Source organism: Alternaria viburni, assembly GCF_023758015.1.
Source record: "Alternaria viburni strain BMP 2772 chromosome Unknown scaffold_1, whole genome shotgun sequence".
Taxonomy (NCBI): Eukaryota; Fungi; Ascomycota; class Dothideomycetes; order Pleosporales; family Pleosporaceae; genus Alternaria; species Alternaria viburni.
This window is the reverse complement of record NW_026055770.1, coordinates 2,001,352-2,021,240: the sequence shown is the minus strand read 5'-3', so window position 1 is coordinate 2,021,240 and position 19,889 is coordinate 2,001,352. Positions and strand designations below refer to the sequence as shown.

Sequence of the window (19,889 nt, the reverse complement as noted above, 5' to 3'; positions counted from 1 at the left end):
ACTCAGCGGGCGCGAACATCATTTGGGTAGGTGGGCTATAGGCTTTGGGATCACCACGGATTCAGTTAGAAATATACCAGTTGTCTCGTTCAGGATTTCATGGGGTGAAGTGATGGAAAGTTAGATTGCACTCTATCGTCGGAAGCCTCCATAAGATCGCTTCCAGTCCCTAACACCTCCTGGTCGACGCACATCAAGCTCCTTGCCCTCGTACCCCAAGTTGCTCTCCGCGCGGTGGAACATGGCGCACAGACGGTCGAAGAGGCTGTCTTCCTCTGAAGCCTTGGGGAGGACTTGTGGCGCTTCCACAGATCCCGGTGCTACGTCTCCAGAAAAGTCCTCTTGGTCGTCATCATACGAAGCTTCCTCTTCGTCGGTTGGTGTCGGGTCAAAAAGGGCATGGAACTTGTGGTTCATTCGAGTGCGCCATGGGTCAACCTCTGATGATGCGGAAGATGATAGACGTTCGGCGATTTCGAACTATGATAGTTAGTCACGATGTCCTTTTCATGTTCGATGGCGCGCGCAACATACCTCTCTCAGTCCTTGTAGGCGATACTGTTCAGCTCGCTTTTGGAGGCGGGGCGCCGAAGGTGATATGGGCATGGCAGACGCGAAAGCGAACAGGGCCACGATGGCCATGATGATGAAGGAGCGCATTTTTGGTGTGGTAAACGAAGGAATTTCGGGTGAGTGGTGTAGATGTTCAGTGAGATCGAAATGGGTTGCTGTCAAAGCTGAATGGGCGTAGTCTAGCTACCCTCAGAGACCAGCGCTCTTGTCAAAAGTAGCGAAATGAATGAAGAAAAGAATGTCGAAGGCCCGAGTAAGTGTGCAACAAGAAGAGATAAAGCACGTTAATGAGTGGCGATCCACATGTATATCCGCTGCAAGAACGGCCGGGGTAGTAACGAACGAAGACCGGTTCGTCCAAAGTGCATCATCACCCGCAGCTTATCCAGACAAGCTCACTATATATCCACCAACCGGTAGGTTAATGGGCTGTCAGAGGTTACGTCTGCCTGTCAATTATTCCGAAACAGCGGTCCGCGCACCAAGAGAAACGATCAACGGCAGGGAGGGGATGTTCGCGCAATCTTTAGCCCGTGGTGTTGGCGCAGTTGTGACCGCATTGAACACGCTGGTGCGAATTCATCGAACCATTGCATAACTTCGAGACGCTGGGGCCCAGTACGCCTGAAGGACCTGCCCGATGTAGTTGGAAAGAACCAGAGATCCGTTGAGGGGAGCCAGGCGTGCATCAGCGCCCCCAGCCTGTAGCCTTGACTACTCGGCTGATGTTTCCCCAACTTCTAGATCTAGATCAGTGTGTTTCGATCGCCGGCTTTGCGGCTAGGCGTGCTGTTTCGACTCGCATGATTCCTGGGACGCCACCGTCATGCCAAATTGTCTGCGGATGTCAACTCTGATACAGGCACGCCGGGCGGTTAAACTGGAGGATTCCGGAGATTCAGCCTGGAAGACGTTGGGCTGGACGTGATGAAACGAATGTAGCAGATGGATTGCGCGTCAAAACGCGGGCGCTAACACTAGCGTGGCGCTACTAGGCGCACGGGCGTGCAAGAGCGATCGAAGGCAAACAGAGCAAACACTCCCAGCCTCCACATCACGCGGACGTCATCATCGTCGCGCGACGTTGGGAAGACTCTAAACTTACTTGGACAGTTACCTAGACATCACATAACATCGCTTATCTTGGCTACTCGAACAATGATCAGCTGGACAACTCAACTAGACAGCCGAAGGCACAGAACGCGTCTCTTGGACACGTCTTGACAACCCCTGCTTGGAGGAATCGGTTCAGCATAAAATACCCCGATATGGACGATCATGAACACTCTTCCCAGACAATACGCCCAGGATCGCTATCACCAACATCCACGATATCCGCACAGGCCCTCGACCTCAGCAGACTCCCGCCAATTGCAATTTTCACTGCGCATCTGCAGGACGAGGAAGTGAAGCTGCTCAAGGAAACGTTGCGCCAGTACGACGCACCGCTTACTACCGATGTCTCCAGGGCAAAGGTCTTTATTGGGAAGGTGGGTACAAAGAGAAGGGCCGAGTTCGAATTGAGGGCTCGAAAGCTGGTTGTTCAGGAGATTGTCACCCCTAAACGGCCAGCTAGTCCTGTGAAGGCACAGGATCACTCCAACAAGAGGCGAAGGATTGGTAAAACGTCTGCTCGGTTATCTGCGGACGAGGGAGACTCTACCACCGAGGATGAGGCTGGCAACGGCTCTGAGACTGAGCAGCACCACGTTCCTCTCTCGTCCCCTTCGAGATCCGACAATGGCTCACAGGCTCCGCTACTGTTCGAGGATTCGTCTGACGATACCATCTGGGTTATCAAGTTCGACTGGGTAGAAGCTTGTGTAACTGCAGGTCATCTACTTCCATTGGGAGACAGCTTGGTCTACACGGGTAAAGTCATTGAACGGCCTAAATCATTGAATAAGAAGTCTATCAAAGACATTTTCGGCGCGCACACAAAAGTAGCGCCGGCATCTCAGACTCTCTTGGCAACACGACCACATCCAGTGCAAGACATCTTAGACCGCGCAAAATTAGACATGAAGACGACTACCAAGAAAAGTACATATCAGCCGCAAAGACTCGGGAACCACACTTCTAATCGCTTCGATGGAAAGGCTTTCGCCCGCTCTTCCCAGCCTGTTGGCCACTCGTATGCTTCACAAGCTGCACATTTACTGCAGCAAACGACCAGTGAGTACGAAGGCGAGGACAGTGACATTCCTGCAGCACCGGATTGGGTGAAGAAGGGCGTCAAGTATTCATGTCAGCGCTTCACACCTGGCAATGGACCCAATGAAGACTTCCTCGACCAGCTCAGGAAGATAAGGACTGCTCGAACTTTGATCGACGACGACATAGGTGTTCGTGCTTACTCAACCATTATCGCTTCTATCGCTGCATATCCGTACAGACTTAGTCACCCCCGAGAGATCGCTCAGCTACCGGGTTGTGACGAGAAAACTGAAGTTCTTTTTGTAGAGTGGAAGAACACTGGTAAGATTCAAGCAGTCGAAGATTTCGAGGCCGATGAATCAATGAAAGTCGTACGTTCCTTCTACAACATCTGGGGCGTTGGAGCCAAGACCGCACGCCAATTCTACTACAACAACCACTGGACTGAATTGGATGATATCATCGAGTTTGGCTGGAACGACCTGGACAGAGTGCAGCAAATTGGCGTCAAGTACTATGACGAATTCTTGGTCTCTATTCCGCGCCCCGAAGTTGAGCAAATCGCCGCTGTTGTTCGCGAACACGCTGTGAAGCTTCGCGACGAACGCATTACTGTCACGATTGTGGGCGGGTACAGACGTGGCAAGACAGACTCTGGTGACGTGGACTTGATCGTGTCGCACCCGGAGCTAGAGAGTACAGCGGGCTTGGTTCGCGAGATTGTCGAGTCATTGGAGGAATCCGAGTGGATTACTCACACTCTTACGATGAGCTTGAAGAACACTAATCGTGGTCAACATGCGCTGCCTCTTCGATCTGCAAAGGGAGCTGGCGCGGGCTTTGATACGCTTGACAAGGCACTCGTTGTGTGGCAAGATCCGGCGTGGCCTACTCGTGAGGAGGATCTTGCCGAGAATCCAAGAGCGAAGAACCCTGCTATTCACCGCCGCGTTGACATCATCATCGCGCCTTGGCGGTCGGTTGGTTGCGCAGTCTTGGGTTGGAGTGGCGGTACCACCTTTCAGCGTGATCTGAGGCGGTATGCGAAAGCCATCAAAGGCTGGAAGTTCGATAGCAGCGGTATCCGAAGTCGAAGTAACGGCGAAGCCATAATGCTGGAAGGGCCCGATGAAGTCGAGGGTACGCCCGAAGATGCTGAGAAGAAGGTCTTTGAAGGGCTAGGTCTGGAATATGTACCACCAGAGTATAGAATAACGTATTGATGGGGCACGTCACATGGTACAGCATCGTGAAGACAGCTCTCCTGCTTCACCATCTGTCTTCCACGAGCTTCCTTTCCAACTCCATCACAAGGAGCCTTCACGCGCCCATGCTACTCGCTGAGATATCACTACGTCTTGCAATATCGCCACTATGTGCAGAACTCTAGCAACCACCTCCGAATACGATCGCCTACCACCATGCAGCCTGACCGGCTGATCCACGCCCTCACTATAATCATACAGATACTCATCAGCCTTGTTCTCTTCGCCATCGTCCTCCCCTTCTTCATCCTATGGCGTGTCCCAATAAGCCTCCTCTACTTCACCAAGAACGAAAAGCCACAGGAAAAGAACGCAGACCAAGAGAGAGAAAGGCTGCAAGGCCTGCCAGCGGACGAGGAAGAAGAAGAACCGAAACCACCCCCACCACCAGACCTCCACGAGCGCGCCCTCGCACCCTACACACAACAATGGACAGCCTTCAAATCACGCCCGATCAACCAACCCCTCGTAGCCCACTGGTCACGCGTCGCGTGTCTATCCCTCCTCACAATACAAACCACGCTCACCCTCGCCCTCCTCGAAAAGTCGCTCGTGTATCACATCCCCTGGTTCGTTGCACATCTCTCAGACACAGACTACAAGACCTCGAAGAAGAAACTCTGGCTTAATGACCTCTTGCTGCATGTAGCCTGGCTACTTATGACATGTGCGCCTGTTGTAGGTTTGTTAGGCGTGGGCCTGGGTATCGCGTATTATATGGCTAAAGCGGCGAGGTACGGGAAGTTTAATAAGGGTATGGCGAGAAAGAAGGGAGGGAGGGGGTACGAAGATCCGAATGAGGCGAAGGAGAGAGAAGGGAAGAATGGGGAGGCGCATGGGGTGAAGGAGACGGTTATGGGGGTTGTGGATCATGTTATGCATCCAAATGTTCATGTTCCGCAGCTGCATTTACCGCACCCGCATCTGCATCACCACCCGCACGAACGGCGGGAGCCGGAAGCTTCGCCGTATGGGTATCCGGGGTATAGTGAGGATATCCTCTTCGAGCAGCCTGGAGACACGGCGGGTGGGTATCAAGATCCGGTCCAGCAAACGCCGCCTGTAGCGGTCCAGCCTCCGGCACCGGCGGCAAGGTTTGATAAGAACCCTTATACTTTGGCTGGTATTGCGTCGATCTGGACTGGTCAGAAGGAGAAGATGAAGGGTGGCTACGACGGAAGAGACGTCAGGAAGCAGAACTTCGCAGACGACATTGAGATGGCGGATTGGGTGGGTAGGAAGTAAATGATACGATTATTCATGAAGTGTTCTTGCTGGCAAGGATGAAGGATATAATTATGTTGTTAGTACATATGAAGAAAGAGCAACCCCTCATCCACTGGTATCATCGTCCACCCGCCTCAACTCCGCGCTTTTCTTCGATGTACACACCCCGCTTTTGCACTACCCCAAACGCCCCCATCATATCTGTCAACACATTCAAGTGCTCTTCTTTCCCTGCGCGGCAGCATCCAAATGCCACCTCATGACCTTCTCAAAGATGCCCTTGCCGTCTCCCTCCATGACATCGCCGTGGCAAGGGATAATCCTGTTGAACCCCCACTTGTTGATCCTCTCCATACTAGCCGAGAAACCCTTCCTGTCACTCGCACTAGTTCCATACCAAATAGTCCTCTGTTGCCACTTCGCATCACCCTTTGTACTCTGCAGCGCCCCAAAGATCTTCGTCAAGATGCCGCTATTCGGGTCAACCCCCGATTTGCTGAACTGCTCCGTAGCAGGCAGGTTGAACATGAGATCAGCCTGTATGAGAGTGCGGGTAGGGCGGTGATGGAAAACAAGTTCCTTGTTGACGTGCGAGGGGACGTATTCCCAATCGAACTCTGCGTCGAACTCGGGGGAGATGGTCTCGACGCGTTTGTCGGCGCTGAAGAGGATCGAGAAGGGGACGTTGTCGTCGTTTTGCTTCGCGCGCTTTTCGGGGAGGACGTCGGGGCCCATGACTTGCGCGTTGGGGTATTCTTTGTGCCAGGGGCCGAGGAAGATGTGGTGCTGTTACGCATAGTGTTAATAACGGTCGCAGGTGTTCTTGTGGGCTGATACGTACTTCTGCGTCTAGGGCGGCGATGTATTTTACTTCGCCCATCTCGGATACTTTCTGCTTGACATCCTCGGTCAATGCGACAGGAGAAAAGACGGCGAGAGAACCGGATTCGAGGCGCACTGTTCTTGCGCGTTAGCAGTTGCATGTGAAGTATTCCTTGGACACAACATACCAATCGTTCCTCTTCCGCCAATCTTCACGCGACCAAACCTCCAGAATGGGACCGATAGAGTGGTGATCACGCGCGGAACAACGTCGCGAATCACCATAACGCTGGCGGGATCGGAAGGTACGAGTTTCGACGACATGCTGGGCTTTGTGGATTGTAGGAAGTCTGGGTGAAGAGAATCAGTGTGGAGAGAAGAGATGTTGTGAGGATGCGCCGGATGCTTGGTATCTAAGATAGAAGACGTAATGCGGCGAGACCCTTGATGACGCAATGTTCAAGATTGGAGTGAAGCGACTTTGAAACTGCAATGTAGCAGCCAGGATGTAGGATATCAGCTATATATCATTGGAGATGTCTCGATCCGCTTGAAGGATGAGAATTTGTCCGCTTGTAATGAGCGTGTGGAGAGATATCATTCGAGTAAGGTGTTGGTGCCCAGGTGTGTCGCGTGGAAATGCAGGGAGCTTGAGCCGAGGTGTCCCGCGACGCGTCGGGCTTTGTCAGCTACGTCACCGCTTTGTGAACTCCAAAATCTAGAACTTTGGGTTTCAAGATGGGAGCATACTTCGCGATTGCAGATTGAGATGCAATTAAACAAGTAGAGTTCATTATGTATTGATTTACACGGCTGTATATAGATCATCCTGACATGAACTATCGATCCATAGCCACATTCGCATGCTACTTCTAAATTCGCATCTCGCGATTTGGTCTTCGGTGTTGCCAGTAGCGTTTCCAGGGGCCGCCGACCACCGACCCACATCATCAGTGGGCTCGCGTCGCGTCCTGTTCTAGAAACTTTCCTTTTGGATGGAATGCTCGGACGAACTTGAGCGGCGCCCAAGATGCGAGTATTTGGAAGCATCGCAGACTGGCTTGTTGGCCAGGCGTGTCGTCTTTTGTAAGGTGATTCTGCCTCGTGCGAGGTCTCACCTGGCATTCTCAGCGCTAAGCTCTGCCATTAGTCCTCCAGCATCCCTTTCTTTGGCGTCTTCGTCAAGCCTTTTCTGGATGAACGCGTTCATCTCCTTGACCTTCTGCAGAGCAACGTTTGTGCAATTCAGCAGAGCCAGCGGGTTTATTGTCGCTCCTCCGTACTTCGCAATCTGGCACAGTTCGCCGTGCTTGTTCATTGTGAGAATGACTTCTCCCTGCCTGACTTGCTCTTCAGCCAAGTTTGCATCCACCAAGAATATCTCCCCCTCAAAGTATGAAAATGTAACACAGAGCGGCTGGTGTAGGATCGACAACGGTATGGGTTCGCGCTCGCGCACACTGAGAATGGTCGCCTTCTCGCCTTCTACTTGTACATCTGGTCTTCGGAAGTGTTGTAAAGCAGCCATGACAGCTATGCACGATGCATCGATCAGCCCGCCGTCATGGTCGATGATGTGTACGTCGGCGCGGAGAGCGAAGCACTTTAAGCCTGCGATGATGCAAAGCGATTCGGTGTCAAGAGCGTTGGAGCGACGGATGGCTTTCTCGAGGATGCGCGAGAGGATGACTTCGGCATCTGTAGGACTAATTTTTCAGTCAGATATACCGAAGGTCTGGTAGGTATCTAGAACAACATACCGACCAACCTCAAAGGCTGGAGAAGCCATTGGAGAAAACTCCGTGACTATTTGAAAAATGCCATCAAACTTGCGCTCTGGTAATGGTGTCGTCACGTCTACTGATATGCGCGCAATCACCCTGAGAAGTGTTAGCTTGCGCATATGGCCTCCCAGTAAATTATGTACCTTGTCTTGCCTAATTGCACATCTGCGACACCATATTCTTCTCCGAATGTGAGCTCGAGTGGGCGGAAGGCGTCGAATGCGCGTCGGTCGATTCGTATCTGTTCCTGCAGCGCTTGCTTGATAAACTCGCGCTCATTTAGCGATATCTCAGCTTCTCGAGGCATCTTGAGCTTCTGCAGCAAATGCGTAAGGTTGTTGGTGAAATGGTAGTCGTTGTAGCAGCCATAGAAAATGCGGCGGCGGGGAATTGTAATCGCCGGCCCTCTAGCGCGATTTACGAGTTCAAGCTTCTGTGCACCAATTCTTCTACACATCACCTACTCACCACGTCAACCACGCGCAAGACTTCCGAAACCCGTGCCAACCCACAATACCGTTTAATATCAATAAAACGACACAATGACGACCGCCCACAGACCGACGTTCGATCCCGCGCGCGGCAAAGAAGCTCAGCGAGGACCCGCCTACCACCAGCGACTACTCCCAGCGCACACGACACTCAAGCATAGACAGCCGGGACAGGGCGGCGATGCGGATATACAGCGCGATCTTCGCGCCGAACTTCTCGAGGCCGAGGCGCGTCACATCGCGAAGAAGAATGGCACCTACGTTGAGCCTGAGGCAGCAGCAGAGTCTGGCAATGCGCACAAACGTCAGATCGACGCTGTACCGGCAGCCGAAGAGGGGGAGGAGGATGAAGCAGCTCAAAAACGGCGGCGAATAGAAGTCTTGGAAAAGTTCCGAGACGTGGACGCCGATGACAGCAGTAGTGAGAGCGAGAGCAGCGACGACGAGTAAGTGCGACCATTTATTTTCAATCAATCCGTTCACTAACGACATTCCAGCGACGAAGACGAAGAGGATGAAACCGCGGCCCTCATGCGCGAGCTAGAGAAGATCAAGAAGGAGCGCGCCGCAGCCAAAGCCAAAGAGGAGGCAGAACGCGCCGCAGAAGAGGAGCAACAACGCGAAATCGATGTCGCCCGAGGCAACCCCTTGCTCAACGCGAAAGACTTCACCATGAAGCGACGATGGGACGACGATGTCGTATTCAAGAACCAAGCACGCGGTACCGAAGACAGGAACAAGAAGAAGGAATTCATCAACGACATGCTGCGGTCCGACTTCCACAAGAAATTCATGGTATGTGCCCCTTCATTGCTCCAGTATACTTCTAACACCACGCGACAGTCTAAATATATCCGATGAGATCATCACCTTCAGCTATTCGTCCTTTCCGATTCTCGATTATCATGCATTGCACTGCTGGCGTTAGACACCTTGGCGTACAGGTTCTGGATCTTTCAGATGGGCTTTAGGGAGTGTGGGATACCCCAGATCTTGGCGGGCATGGAGTAGCCAGTGACGGAACAGCACCTAGCGGGACTCTTATCGCTATCATGGATCAGCGGCGACGACCACCATTTCGGGATGTCAGCTTTATCTCTGGCCTCAATCTTTACAACAAATCGATCCAATGAGTGCCGACCTACAAGTCCTGATCACGCATTCAAGGCGCGAAAAAGGAACCATCGTGAAGTTGAACCCGACGGCTCGTTCGACCCAAAAGTATTCAAGGGCCTATCAAAAGCAACCCCGGTATCGTAAACTCGCATAGCATCGACAGCTGCACGTAGGATTCAGTTTAGCCATTATCTCCTCCGACCCACATAAGCGGAACTTAGCGTACTACAAGGAATACCAAGCACACCTTGGCCGGGTCTTCCACCCTCTTATAGAGCTTCTGATCGCATGATCTACGCCTCCCCCAGCAAGGTGACCTCATAAGGCTTTTTGACCTCTTAGCACATGCCAATTATGCTGGGGCTAGCACACGGCAGATAGTAAAGGAAGGGTGCATGAACGATATATAGTCCACGATGGATCTCCGCGTATTCGTGGTAACATAACACTATCTACTACCTACCGTCCATACTTTCCGATATCGAGTGATATCAACCTGAACATAAACCCAAACGCTCAAAGTTATCACATAATCGCAAGCAAACATGGCAGGCTATGGAAACCGCACAGCCCCAGACTACACCGCAGAAGACCTCCAAGACCAACACAGCACCACACGTCTCGGTCTCGTAGACTCTCACACCCCATACCATAACCCCCACGAAAAACACGGCTCAGGTATAACAGGTGGCGCAGGATTTGGTAATTCCACCCTCCCCTTCCCTCTTCTCATCGTCCCCCAGCAAACGCTCCCCCACACACACGCCTAACATCCCTAACACCTACCCAGGAAACAAGCGCTCCTCGTCCACTCCCGACACCGACACCTCTGAATTCCGTTTCGGCAGCCACTCCGACACAGCGCCTTATTCCAATGGGACAGCCATGGGCAGCGGATCTACAGGCGGCGCAGGGTATGGGAATAAGACGGGGGAGATGAGCGGACCGGAGCCAGATTCTCTCTTGGGGAAGGTAGTGGAGAAGGTGGGGGGTATGGTCAAGAACGATAAGATCGAGGCGAAGGGGAGGGGCATGAGGGAGAAGGAGGGATTTGGGAGGGTGGTTGAGTGAGTTGACTGGGCAATGGAATGCAGCTGCGTGTGCTTTCTCAACGAAGCTTCGATTCTTTTCGCACCGGAACACAGACTTCCAGGGTTTTGCTTGATCGCTAATCGCTTTTTTATTCATACTATATCACTATTCCAAGTACATGAGTGAGACAAAAGGAGTGTAGACATCGCTATACAGAGCCAACCCCTGAACCAAGTCCATAAAAAACCTAAAATGAGTGTAGTAAGAAATCCAAAGCGGTACAAACATCGAGTGAACTTGCTTTCTTCCAAAACCGAAACTAGAGTCCAATGCCCGGAAGTTGAACGATGGGTGTTGCGACTGGTGCAACAATGGAGAGTACTGGGTTCAGGATGGGTGTTGCCGCTGGTGCAGCGACGGAGAGTACTGGGTTGAGGATGGGTGTTGCCGCTGGCACTACGACAGAAAGCACTGGGTTTAGGATGGGTGTAGCCACTGGAACTACGACGGAGAGGATGGGTGTCGCCACTGGTACTACGGCGGAGAGTACTGGTTCAAGGATGGGTGTTGCCACTGGTAGAACGACTGAGGCCACGCCGGAAACCACAGGCGCTACGACTGAAACCACACCGGAGACCACAGGCGCTACGACGGAGACGACATCGGAAACCACGGGTGCTACGATGGAAACCACGGGTGGGACGACAGCGGAGACGACTGGTGGAATAGCGGAAACCACACCAGAGATGACTGGTGGAATGGCAGACACCACAGGCGGTATGGCAGAAACCACGGGTGGGATGATAGGTGGAAGTGCAGACACCACGGGTGGAATGGTTGGAGTAGTTGGTGTAGTAGGAGCAACACATTTGAGTCCGCTGACCTTGATCTTGGAGCCGATTCCAGAGGAAGTAGTGCAGCACTTGATTGTGCCGCCGCAAGGGGTACCGAAAATCTGAACAGTGCCGAGGATATTGCCGAGGAGAGTGTTGATGATGTTGAACAGTCCACCGGGCAGGCAGATCTGCTTGAAGCTTCCAGCAGGGCATGTTGGAGCTGCCCTCGGCTCAAGCTCCATGGTAGGCACTGCTGAGACAGTGGCTACCACAGTGAAGACGGAGAGGATGGTGGAAGGCTTCATCTTGGTGTTGGGATGAAGAGGAGGTTTGGGTTGTAAAAGATGATGGGATGGTGAGAAGAAAGGTGCTCAGTAGTTGTGATGCTGTGAGTTGTTCTGATGATGATAATGGCTATTGGGGGAAGGGTGGTAGGTCTTATATAGACACTTCAGCCTGCTCAGGTGAAGCGCACCCTCTGTCTTCTGCTTTCATGGCTTGTCGCTTCCCCCGATCGAGATCATGTCTGCCCAGGCTTCACCAAGCATAGCTGAGCTCACTCCAGCTCGTCTGGATGCAAGAAGCCCCTCGGTAAAACGTACGAAACTTGGCACTGATGGTGGTTGAGGTCATCGTGAGTCTCAAGCGCAAGCCTCGTTCCAAGATGTCACTTCGTCCATCGTATGATAATGGTGTTCTCGATGATAAGAGAGTACGCCACAGTTCGAAGCGAACCTTAGGGTGACGGTCTGAAGTTGTGATACCAAACTCCTCTAGGTGGAGAGCTCACTGTCTCCAGTAGTCTGCATGAGAGATGGAACTAATCCAGTTCTGTCTACGATCAGCGCAAACATAGCGGCAAATCCGCTGTCACTTGAAGCCACTTCTACCAAGACCTCCTGTGGCAACAATCACATTCGGACGTGACAGTTGCTATAATCACGTGCGCTTGCTGTTTCTAGACATCCTCCGGCGCTTGATCTTGATTCTACGCCTGATTAGGGTGGGTACTGTTACTTTCCTGGCGTGCGGCTGCAGGTTTGCGGGACAACCAGGGAAAGTACGCTCCGGGCAAAAGCAAAAGGGACTTAGTGAAAGGTACCAAGATACATGAGGCTGGGGGAACTAGTGTAGGATCAACAGCATCTAGCTCAAAGCTCGTGTGTTATCGCGCTTAAAACGCGTGTATTGAGCCACTGACGATACAGTGCCAAAGACACCCTTAGTGGCATCGTTCACCAAGGTCCAGGAGTGTAGACGCCCATCTAGAGCTGACCCTTCCCCTCTAACTACACTGCTCGGCTATATCAAGTTTTCATATGCTGATCTTTGGGCTCCACGTTCTCTTGAATCATAACAACTCCACGGGGTAGGTATGGCCGAGACCTGGAGTTCTTGGCAACATCTGTGGGTCACTGCTCCGTGATTGCTTTTATTGGTACGGACATTTCGTCTCGAACTGTGATGAACGGGTCGAATTGTGGATGTATCTGCGCATCGACTGGCGGTGTGTCGATGGGTTCAGTAGACGTGTATCCAGGTGCTCAGGCACTTGTTACCTCTTCGCGGCCGTAAAATTCGTGAGTTGTGTAGCTCTGCAGTGAGAACAAACGTCACAGGCGTGGCGAGACTAAAGAAGGGTCGGGTCGATAGCGTACCGACCCTTCTCGTTTCCATGCCTCGCCCGTCTTCCTCGGGCAGCGAGACCGTCGCCCACTCCCTATCCTGTCTTTCCCCTCTTAGACATCTGCGCCACACATCCCCCTAGTTGCATCCCCGCACGCTCTAGTGTATGCACTACCGTTTTCCGCTGCGTGATATGGTCAGACGGTATAGCGCAGGAAATAGCAAACCTAAGCGGACCTCACTCTTCAACACAATGAAGCCTGACGTTCTGGACCTCGGGATGGTTCTCGACGTCGCTCTCGCCGGACCCAGGATATCGGAACCGAAGCACAGCCCTGCGCTCAATTATTTCGGAAAAGCAAAATGGTTTTGCATGAACTATCGGCCTTGGATACCTCCAGCTTAGCTGCACTGCCGTTGTTGTACCTTGCTTCCTCGCGGGTGGTGACGTCTTTACAGGGCTTATCCTCGGGCCAGCCCCTTCCGCGTAACGGAACCCGCTGTCAAGGCAGTGACGGGTTTCGCTCCTTCCGAAGTGTGCTCGAACGTCGTTCAGCATGGCTGGGTATTGACACGACGGCTTGGTAGCCGGAATACCAGACCATATATAATCTCTCTTGTCATGGCAATAGTAGCTTCTGTAATAGACCGATTGACCAAGCTGTCAGCTGTCACATTGTAACAAGTGTAGGTTCGGAACGGTGTTGTTAGCCGAGCGAGGCCGACGTTAGTTTGACCTTGCGCATCTGAGGCTATCCCCTCACTCAGACTACCGCAAGAGGATACGTGATGAAAGAGAAGCCTGGCTGGTTAAATTCAGTGTAAGGGGCTTGCACGTCCAGTTTTCCGTATTGGAGCTTCCAACGAGTATGTATCCCATCTAATCGCCTGTTCCTTCACATACGACCATAGGACAATGAGAATTAGGCTTCCCGTCCGCTCAGCCATATACAAGCATTGTACCGGCGGATTAGTAGTTAGGTGGGTGACCACTAGCGAATCCCCGCTGTTGTATGTTTTTGCTCTTTTTGACATGATGATATTTTTTTGGACCCATGCCGAACAGGGGAAGGCGCCGGCGACGAGGTGGAGACACCGAGGTAGCTGGCCTCCAGCTGGATTGGCTTATCGAGTACGGACGCGAGTGGGTAATGAGGAACGCAGGTAACAGGCGGAGAGTAGGTTGTATTTTGCAGCTGAAGCTGTCTTAATTAAGAAACACGCAAGGCTACTACGCCTTGAAACAGAAGGAATCGATCTTGCGAAGTTGTCAGCAATGCTACTATGTAGAGAAAGTGGTAAAAGTACCATTGACAAGATCGTTGAGGTATCTTTGAACGCCGTAACCCATTTTTGTCTACATCGCGGCGCCTGAGGATGCTGCCGCGACGCCCAAACTCCATGCTTCTTCCCATGCTATCCCGTGTATACTCTTTCGTGTAGCCGAGCTCCAGATATTCCTGTAGATTCTCCCAAAACGCAGGCGCGCTTGACGGCGCGTAGAGCAGCAGTCCAAGCCACCTTAATGATTCCTGAAATTCTTCTTCTGGTAGAACAGATCCGTCCTACTACTACCCAGATTTATAATCTTCGGACATCCATCCCGGTCCTTCTCCAGGCGCGTACACTCGAAGCAGTAGAAGGCGTCTGAGATACCCTCGCCACCGCATACAACGCACTTGTTTTGGTAGTTGCCGAAGGAGCATTCGTCGCAGATGCGGGCGAGGGTGGTCGGGCGCACGTAGGAATCGCATACGGGGCATTTGCCGTCACACTTGTCGCATAGGCGGCCGATGGAGATGCCGGACTGCTTGCGGCACATGACGAGATCGCTGCGACAGGTGTTAGTATGCGCGACTCTTAGAGGTGAGAGGGTACTTACGGATGATGGCGAGACATGGCGAAAGGTTATGAAGGGGGTGACGAATATGGACGCGTTTAATATCGCAGGTTCAATAAAGCTTGGTGTCTCGTCGTGACGGGGGCGTTGGTATGGTGGTGGCGCGTGACAGTGAGACAGAAAGTCGGTCGTGAAAGTCAGCTTCGGTGGTCCGCTGCTAGCGTGAACTGAACCCATGCTCCGTGCACGAAGCTTCCATCGCGAGATCCCTGGGCCACCTATACCAATGACATCCACGCGTGCTTCTCTGATACTGCTTAGCACATATTAGAAGCGTTCAGAAACCCCATAGACGACGCGCGATACTGCTATGGACGGACCCATTGCATCGGCTGTAGTCCTCCCGGATGAACTATCACTGCCAGCCTCACCCCCGGCAAACGGCCACAAGAGACGACAAGAATCACTATCAGAAGACACCTCAAAGCGACCGCGACTCGAGAAGGATACTGCAACCCAAGAAAGACGTGATTCTACCACCAAGGACACAAAAGATGACAAGCCCGCCCCTGTGCGACGCGAGAGAGGACGAGAGCGCAGATTATTTGGCGCCGCCTTAGGTGCACTCTCACAGAACTCTGCTACTACAGGACAGAAACGTCGCGCCGAGATTGAGAAGCGACAGCTAGCTCAGCGCAAACAGGACGACCAGGAGAGCGAACAGAGGAAGGCAGAGCGTGCAGCCAGGCGCAAAGAGCAACGATGGAAGGAGCACAAGCTTCTCGAGAGGGATATGGTATGTCTTGACAGTCTACACTTGACGCTCTGGCTAGGTGCTTACAATTCATAGATGCGGGCACGTCACGCAAATCTACTCGCCATGGCGCACTTCCTCCAGACCAAGTCAGAGCCACACCTCGTACGTCGCCTTCCATCTGATCACCCTGGTTCACAGCTGATCTTGCTCACAGTACTACAAACCCTGGGAAACCAGTCCCGACGAAGAAGACCGCATACGTGACCAAATAGCCGAAGCCGAAGAAACCGTCAAACGAGAGATAGAAGAGTACGAGGCTCGCCAACAACCGGATAATCTGCGGAGACGGCGTGCATCCGAGGAAACAAAGGGTGATGCAGAGGGTGCAGAAACCGGTAAGAACCATGATGCACATGCACCTCGAGAGACAACCACCACCAATGGCGAGACTAATGGTAGCGCCATCTCCCCCAAGGACCTGGACATGAAGGACCACCAGCCCGATACCCCTGACACCAATGCAAAAGTCGAGCGCGCCACTGAGGACATACAGAATAGCCACGGTGCAACTCACGAGACCGTAGCTGACACAACCATGAAGGAAGATGACGACGAGAACGGAGAGGATGTTGTCGAGGAAGCCGCCGAGGACACCGTCATCTATTGAGGATCACCCGGAAGCCCACACCTTCTTGCCTTTACCCAGGACCGGCCCGATAGATCGCTGTTGGCGAGTCTCGATTGAAGTCGTTCGCAATATCGACCTTGGTCCTGTCGCAACTTCTGCCAACCAGCCCCGTTGACTTACGGAGTCTGGTCTTTCCACCTTGGATATGCGACCGTAGTATTATCAAAGTCCTAGCAGCGATAGTCACAACGCTTCGCAAATTAATCAAAATATGGTCAATTGTGTCACGGCTCCTGCCATGTCACAGGTGCTGCATTATCCGTCGACTATGCATCCAGGGTACAGCTTGTGTATGCGCTCCGGGCAGCACTGTGCTCCTTCCGAATATCTGGGTCACGCATAATCTTCTGCATATACCATTCCGGCACGGACGCCGGCAAACAACAGCTTACAGTACTCGCTTGCGGTTGTTCTCGCCTCATTCTGCATGCACAGCGACTTACCTAGAACTCGGGTTGATAGATTGGACCCCACGGCGCGTGGGATTATCCTAAAACCGCCCATCTCCGAGCATACTATAGTAATATACATGCAACACTATCTTCAACACAAGGAACACTGACTTTGCGCTTCGCGTGCAGATCCTACGCGTTGTGTAAACAACGACGAGAACCATGAGAGTGATGTCAGGGCTGAGATGATTACATACCCCACAATTGGGGTACCTCGGCATACCCGAATCTAGCAACCATCATCATGAATCTACAGCTGCGTCGTCAAAGACGACTCGCTTGCTCACCGCCATCGACACCCAAGGCTATTCTGACTATCGCTGCTATAACCCGGAATTCCAACCACCCTCGTCGCAATATATTTTCTTTTACCCTTCGTCGCACAGACATCACGTCATGCCTGTCCAACCAATTGACCCTGTATCAGACCCTCGTGTCGAACACAAGACTGCGAAGCTTAATGGACAAACATACCATTACCTATATGCGGTACCAAAGTCTGGCGAGTATACGCATACCGTGTTTCTGGTGAGTGGTGTTTGGTGGCTGTTATGCAATGCCGGCAAATTCCGCACCTTCTTCTGTTGGAAAGGGTACTTTGGAGTGGAGCAACATGATTGTACTGACTGTTTTGGAAGATTCATGGTTGGCCCGATCTATCGATGGGATGGAGGTATCAGATTCCTCTCTTAGTCGACATGGGGATGCGGGTTGTTGCGCCGGATATGATGGGATACGGTGGCACGGTAAGGCAAATCCAGAAGTCTTGCAACTCGGGGGAACATACCGAAACTGAGTTGTCCAGGATGCTCCCAAAGTTCCGCCAAATTCTATCAAGTTGTATGGACTCAAGAGAGCATCAGATGATATTGCTGCACTGGCTAAAGAAGTCAATGCGCCGCAGATCATTCTTGGTGGTCATGACTGGTAGGCGTCTGCTGTATGTATGCATCGAGAGATTCGGCTACTAACATTTTTCTCAGGGGAGGTTTCGTCGTCTGGCGAGCTGCTCAGTGGTAAGTCCCCGGGCATCTTGACTACCATATGCGGTACCAACTCACAACCCCCACAGGTACCCCAAGCTCATCACACACGTCTTCTCAGTTTGCACACCATACACCGCTCCTTCCGACAAGTACTTCTCCACCGAAGATCTTGTCAAAGGCCCATTACCCCAATTCGCCTACCAGGTCCATCTCGCTTCGGGCGAAGTGGAAAAGAGCGTCAACGATGAGCAGTCGATCAGACAATTTCTGAGTGGCATGTATGGGGCCAAGGGACCAAACGGCGAGGTCACATTCGTTCCCGAGAAGGGAATACTGGTCGAAAACTTGCCAAAGATCGGTGAGAGCAAGATTCTGAACGGAAAGGTGCGTGATGATCTCTTATGCTGGAACGCGTGTCGAGTGCGGGATCGAAGGGAGACAAGAGTGGATGATTGCCGTGAGAGACCAATGTGTTACCTTTTGAGGGGATGCTATGGGGTGGTTGCTTCGCTCGACAGAGGCATTACCACTTCCGACATATCATGCATGAGGCGGGAAAGGGTTCCAAAAGATCGACTCGGCTCGACATCAAGATCGTCCCGCGCGAAGCACATGTCGAGATCGATCCATTGCATCACCTTGTTTCAGAGAGACAACTCAGAAGGATTTGCTAACAAGCGATGGTGTACTAACAGCGAATCAGTACCTAGACTACTACGTCAAGCAGTATCTCAACCACGGGATCCACCCCACATGTGAGTCCTCTCTCCCCAACCTACCACTCATCCACCATATCTACACACCACTTCAAGCTCAACCACTAACCCCTCAACCCAGTAAACTGGTATCGCCAACGCCGCACGAACTGGGAAGAAGACCAAGCGCTGCTCGACAAGAAGACGATCTCTCAGCCTGTCTTGTTCATCCAAGCCACGTATGACGACGTGCTAAAGCCCGCAATGGCAAAGAGCATGGACAATTTCATTCCGAAGCTTACGAAGGGAGAGGTGAAGGCTGCGCATTGGGCGTTGATCCAGAAGCCAGAGGAGACGAATGCTATTATCCGCCAATGGCTTGAGGCGGAGGGGCTGGTGGGGAAGAAGAAGCGGGAGAGTAGTTTGTAGGAAGGGGCCTAGAGAGACGGAATGTTGAAGGTCTTGGGATAATCATTGACCCGTCTCTTGAGTAAGTTGGTCTAGCTTGGAGTACTCAAAATCTCACCATGGTGCCCAGCGGTGTATCCATGCTTGATTACTTTGTCCTGCCCGTCGACCGAGAACGGCATATCATAGTTTACCGGGTACGAACTGACAGGTGATGGAGATTGCGGCTCTATCCGTGCTGGTGGTCTGACACGTGCCTCATGGCTTCCTTGTCCACGCAGCGATATCGCATTGCGCTAGACAAGCACGCGGAATCCTTTGCACTTCTCCGATGTGGAGTCAAAGCTGACCGTTGAGTCTTGACTATAGCTTGTCCAAGATAGCGGACCTTGACACAAATTTGACGGTTGCTAGAGACGGCACTTGATCGGTAGACGCATGTGTGCGTCAGCGTACAGATGCGTTGTCTCGTTGAGACACGTCCTGACGCCGATACTCATCATCGACTACAAAGGATGCCGCGGCGGCACGTTGTGTGGGCACATGATCTGCATCTCTTGCCTGATACACAGGTACCTGCGGGCCATCAGCACACCGCCGACTCAGCTCTTCCTCTCCATTCCACATAGTTTTGCTTCGCTTACGATCAACGGCAATTGTCAAGTACTTGTAGCTCAAAAGTGAAGCGTGAGATGTGTGGTGGTATCTCGGTATCTCCGGAGGTTCTAACCATAAAAGTACCGGCAAAAGTAGTAGTAGATACGCCGCCTTGGAATTTTGGCACCGGGTTGTTCCTCTGGACTCTTGTCCCGCCTTGACTCAGGTCTGCGGATTAGCGCTTCTTGACATTCTTCCACGCGAACTTCATGGGCAAGAAGATACTTTGGTGTCGGAGTGCTCGAGAATTCCCTGGTAAACTGTTTGGAGATTATGGCGGATGCAGGTCCCCTCCGTCCGTGCGCAATCCGGAGTTCTGGTACCCACTGCGTAATACAGCCAGTCAGGAAGCGGCGTTGTACATTGTGGCAACCTCGTGGTCCTGAGTAGGTTGCGACATGCAATGCTTTTTTTGCGACGACATGTCAATACGGAGAGGGGCTTCCGCACACTCCGCAGCTTGTTTTGGGCGGGGGT

General features: G+C 52.3%; 11 protein-coding genes across 11 annotated transcripts; 6 read left to right on the top strand and 5 right to left on the bottom strand.

The window, feature by feature from the left end:
• Positions 1 to 132: 132 nt before the first annotated feature.
• Positions 133 to 660, bottom strand: J4E79_000721 (uncharacterized protein; the record flags this gene model as incomplete). Its single annotated transcript, XM_049349637.1, has 2 exons — positions 133 to 480; positions 535 to 660. 2 exons carry the CDS (start codon positions 658 to 660, stop codon positions 133 to 135), a joined length of 474 nt encoding a protein of 157 aa, XP_049216424.1.
• Positions 661 to 1,841: 1,181 nt separating this feature from the next.
• Positions 1,842 to 3,953, top strand: J4E79_000720 (uncharacterized protein; the record flags this gene model as incomplete). The annotated part of the gene is made up of 1 exon (XM_049349636.1): positions 1,842 to 3,953. One exon carries the CDS (start codon positions 1,842 to 1,844, stop codon positions 3,951 to 3,953), a length of 2,112 nt encoding a protein of 703 aa, XP_049216423.1.
• A 198-nt stretch (positions 3,954 to 4,151) lies between these two features.
• Positions 4,152 to 5,240, top strand: J4E79_000719 (uncharacterized protein; the record flags this gene model as incomplete). Its single annotated transcript, XM_049349635.1, has 2 exons — positions 4,152 to 4,564; positions 4,985 to 5,240. The coding sequence occupies 2 exons, from the start codon at positions 4,152 to 4,154 to the stop codon at positions 5,238 to 5,240; spliced, it is 669 nt and encodes a 222-aa protein (XP_049216422.1).
• Positions 5,241 to 5,435: 195 nt separating this feature from the next.
• On the bottom strand, positions 5,436 to 6,368 carry J4E79_000718 (uncharacterized protein; the record flags this gene model as incomplete). Its single annotated transcript, XM_049349634.1, has 3 exons — positions 5,436 to 6,008; positions 6,064 to 6,179; positions 6,233 to 6,368. 3 exons carry the CDS (start codon positions 6,366 to 6,368, stop codon positions 5,436 to 5,438), a joined length of 825 nt encoding a protein of 274 aa, XP_049216421.1.
• Positions 6,369 to 7,158: 790 nt separating this feature from the next.
• On the bottom strand, positions 7,159 to 8,135 carry J4E79_000717 (uncharacterized protein; the record flags this gene model as incomplete). Its single annotated transcript, XM_049349633.1, has 3 exons — positions 7,159 to 7,750; positions 7,805 to 7,924; positions 7,972 to 8,135. The coding sequence occupies 3 exons, from the start codon at positions 8,133 to 8,135 to the stop codon at positions 7,159 to 7,161; spliced, it is 876 nt and encodes a 291-aa protein (XP_049216420.1).
• Positions 8,136 to 8,370: 235 nt separating this feature from the next.
• On the top strand, positions 8,371 to 9,180 carry CWC15 (complexed with cef1p; the record flags this gene model as incomplete). The annotated part of the gene is made up of 3 exons (XM_049349632.1): positions 8,371 to 8,765; positions 8,817 to 9,114; positions 9,163 to 9,180. The coding sequence occupies 3 exons, from the start codon at positions 8,371 to 8,373 to the stop codon at positions 9,178 to 9,180; spliced, it is 711 nt and encodes a 236-aa protein (XP_049216419.1).
• Positions 9,181 to 9,980: 800 nt separating this feature from the next.
• Positions 9,981 to 10,506, top strand: J4E79_000715 (uncharacterized protein; the record flags this gene model as incomplete). The annotated part of the gene is made up of 2 exons (XM_049349631.1): positions 9,981 to 10,137; positions 10,226 to 10,506. The coding sequence occupies 2 exons, from the start codon at positions 9,981 to 9,983 to the stop codon at positions 10,504 to 10,506; spliced, it is 438 nt and encodes a 145-aa protein (XP_049216418.1).
• Positions 10,507 to 10,786: 280 nt separating this feature from the next.
• J4E79_000714 (uncharacterized protein) lies at positions 10,787 to 11,608 on the bottom strand (the record flags this gene model as incomplete). Its single annotated transcript, XM_049349630.1, has 2 exons — positions 10,787 to 11,016; positions 11,098 to 11,608. 2 exons carry the CDS (start codon positions 11,606 to 11,608, stop codon positions 10,787 to 10,789), a joined length of 741 nt encoding a protein of 246 aa, XP_049216417.1.
• Positions 11,609 to 14,451: 2,843 nt separating this feature from the next.
• On the bottom strand, positions 14,452 to 14,828 carry J4E79_000713 (uncharacterized protein; the record flags this gene model as incomplete). Its single annotated transcript, XM_049349629.1, has 2 exons — positions 14,452 to 14,761; positions 14,812 to 14,828. The coding sequence occupies 2 exons, from the start codon at positions 14,826 to 14,828 to the stop codon at positions 14,452 to 14,454; spliced, it is 327 nt and encodes a 108-aa protein (XP_049216416.1).
• A 311-nt stretch (positions 14,829 to 15,139) lies between these two features.
• J4E79_000712 (uncharacterized protein) lies at positions 15,140 to 16,193 on the top strand (the record flags this gene model as incomplete). Its single annotated transcript, XM_049349628.1, has 3 exons — positions 15,140 to 15,565; positions 15,620 to 15,688; positions 15,741 to 16,193. 3 exons carry the CDS (start codon positions 15,140 to 15,142, stop codon positions 16,191 to 16,193), a joined length of 948 nt encoding a protein of 315 aa, XP_049216415.1.
• Positions 16,194 to 17,062: 869 nt separating this feature from the next.
• Positions 17,063 to 18,776, top strand: J4E79_000711 (uncharacterized protein; the record flags this gene model as incomplete). Its single annotated transcript, XM_049349627.1, has 7 exons — positions 17,063 to 17,194; positions 17,305 to 17,412; positions 17,472 to 17,593; positions 17,650 to 17,682; positions 17,739 to 18,036; positions 18,356 to 18,407; positions 18,490 to 18,776. The coding sequence occupies 7 exons, from the start codon at positions 17,063 to 17,065 to the stop codon at positions 18,774 to 18,776; spliced, it is 1,032 nt and encodes a 343-aa protein (XP_049216414.1).
• Between the last annotated feature and the right edge of the window lie 1,113 nt (positions 18,777 to 19,889).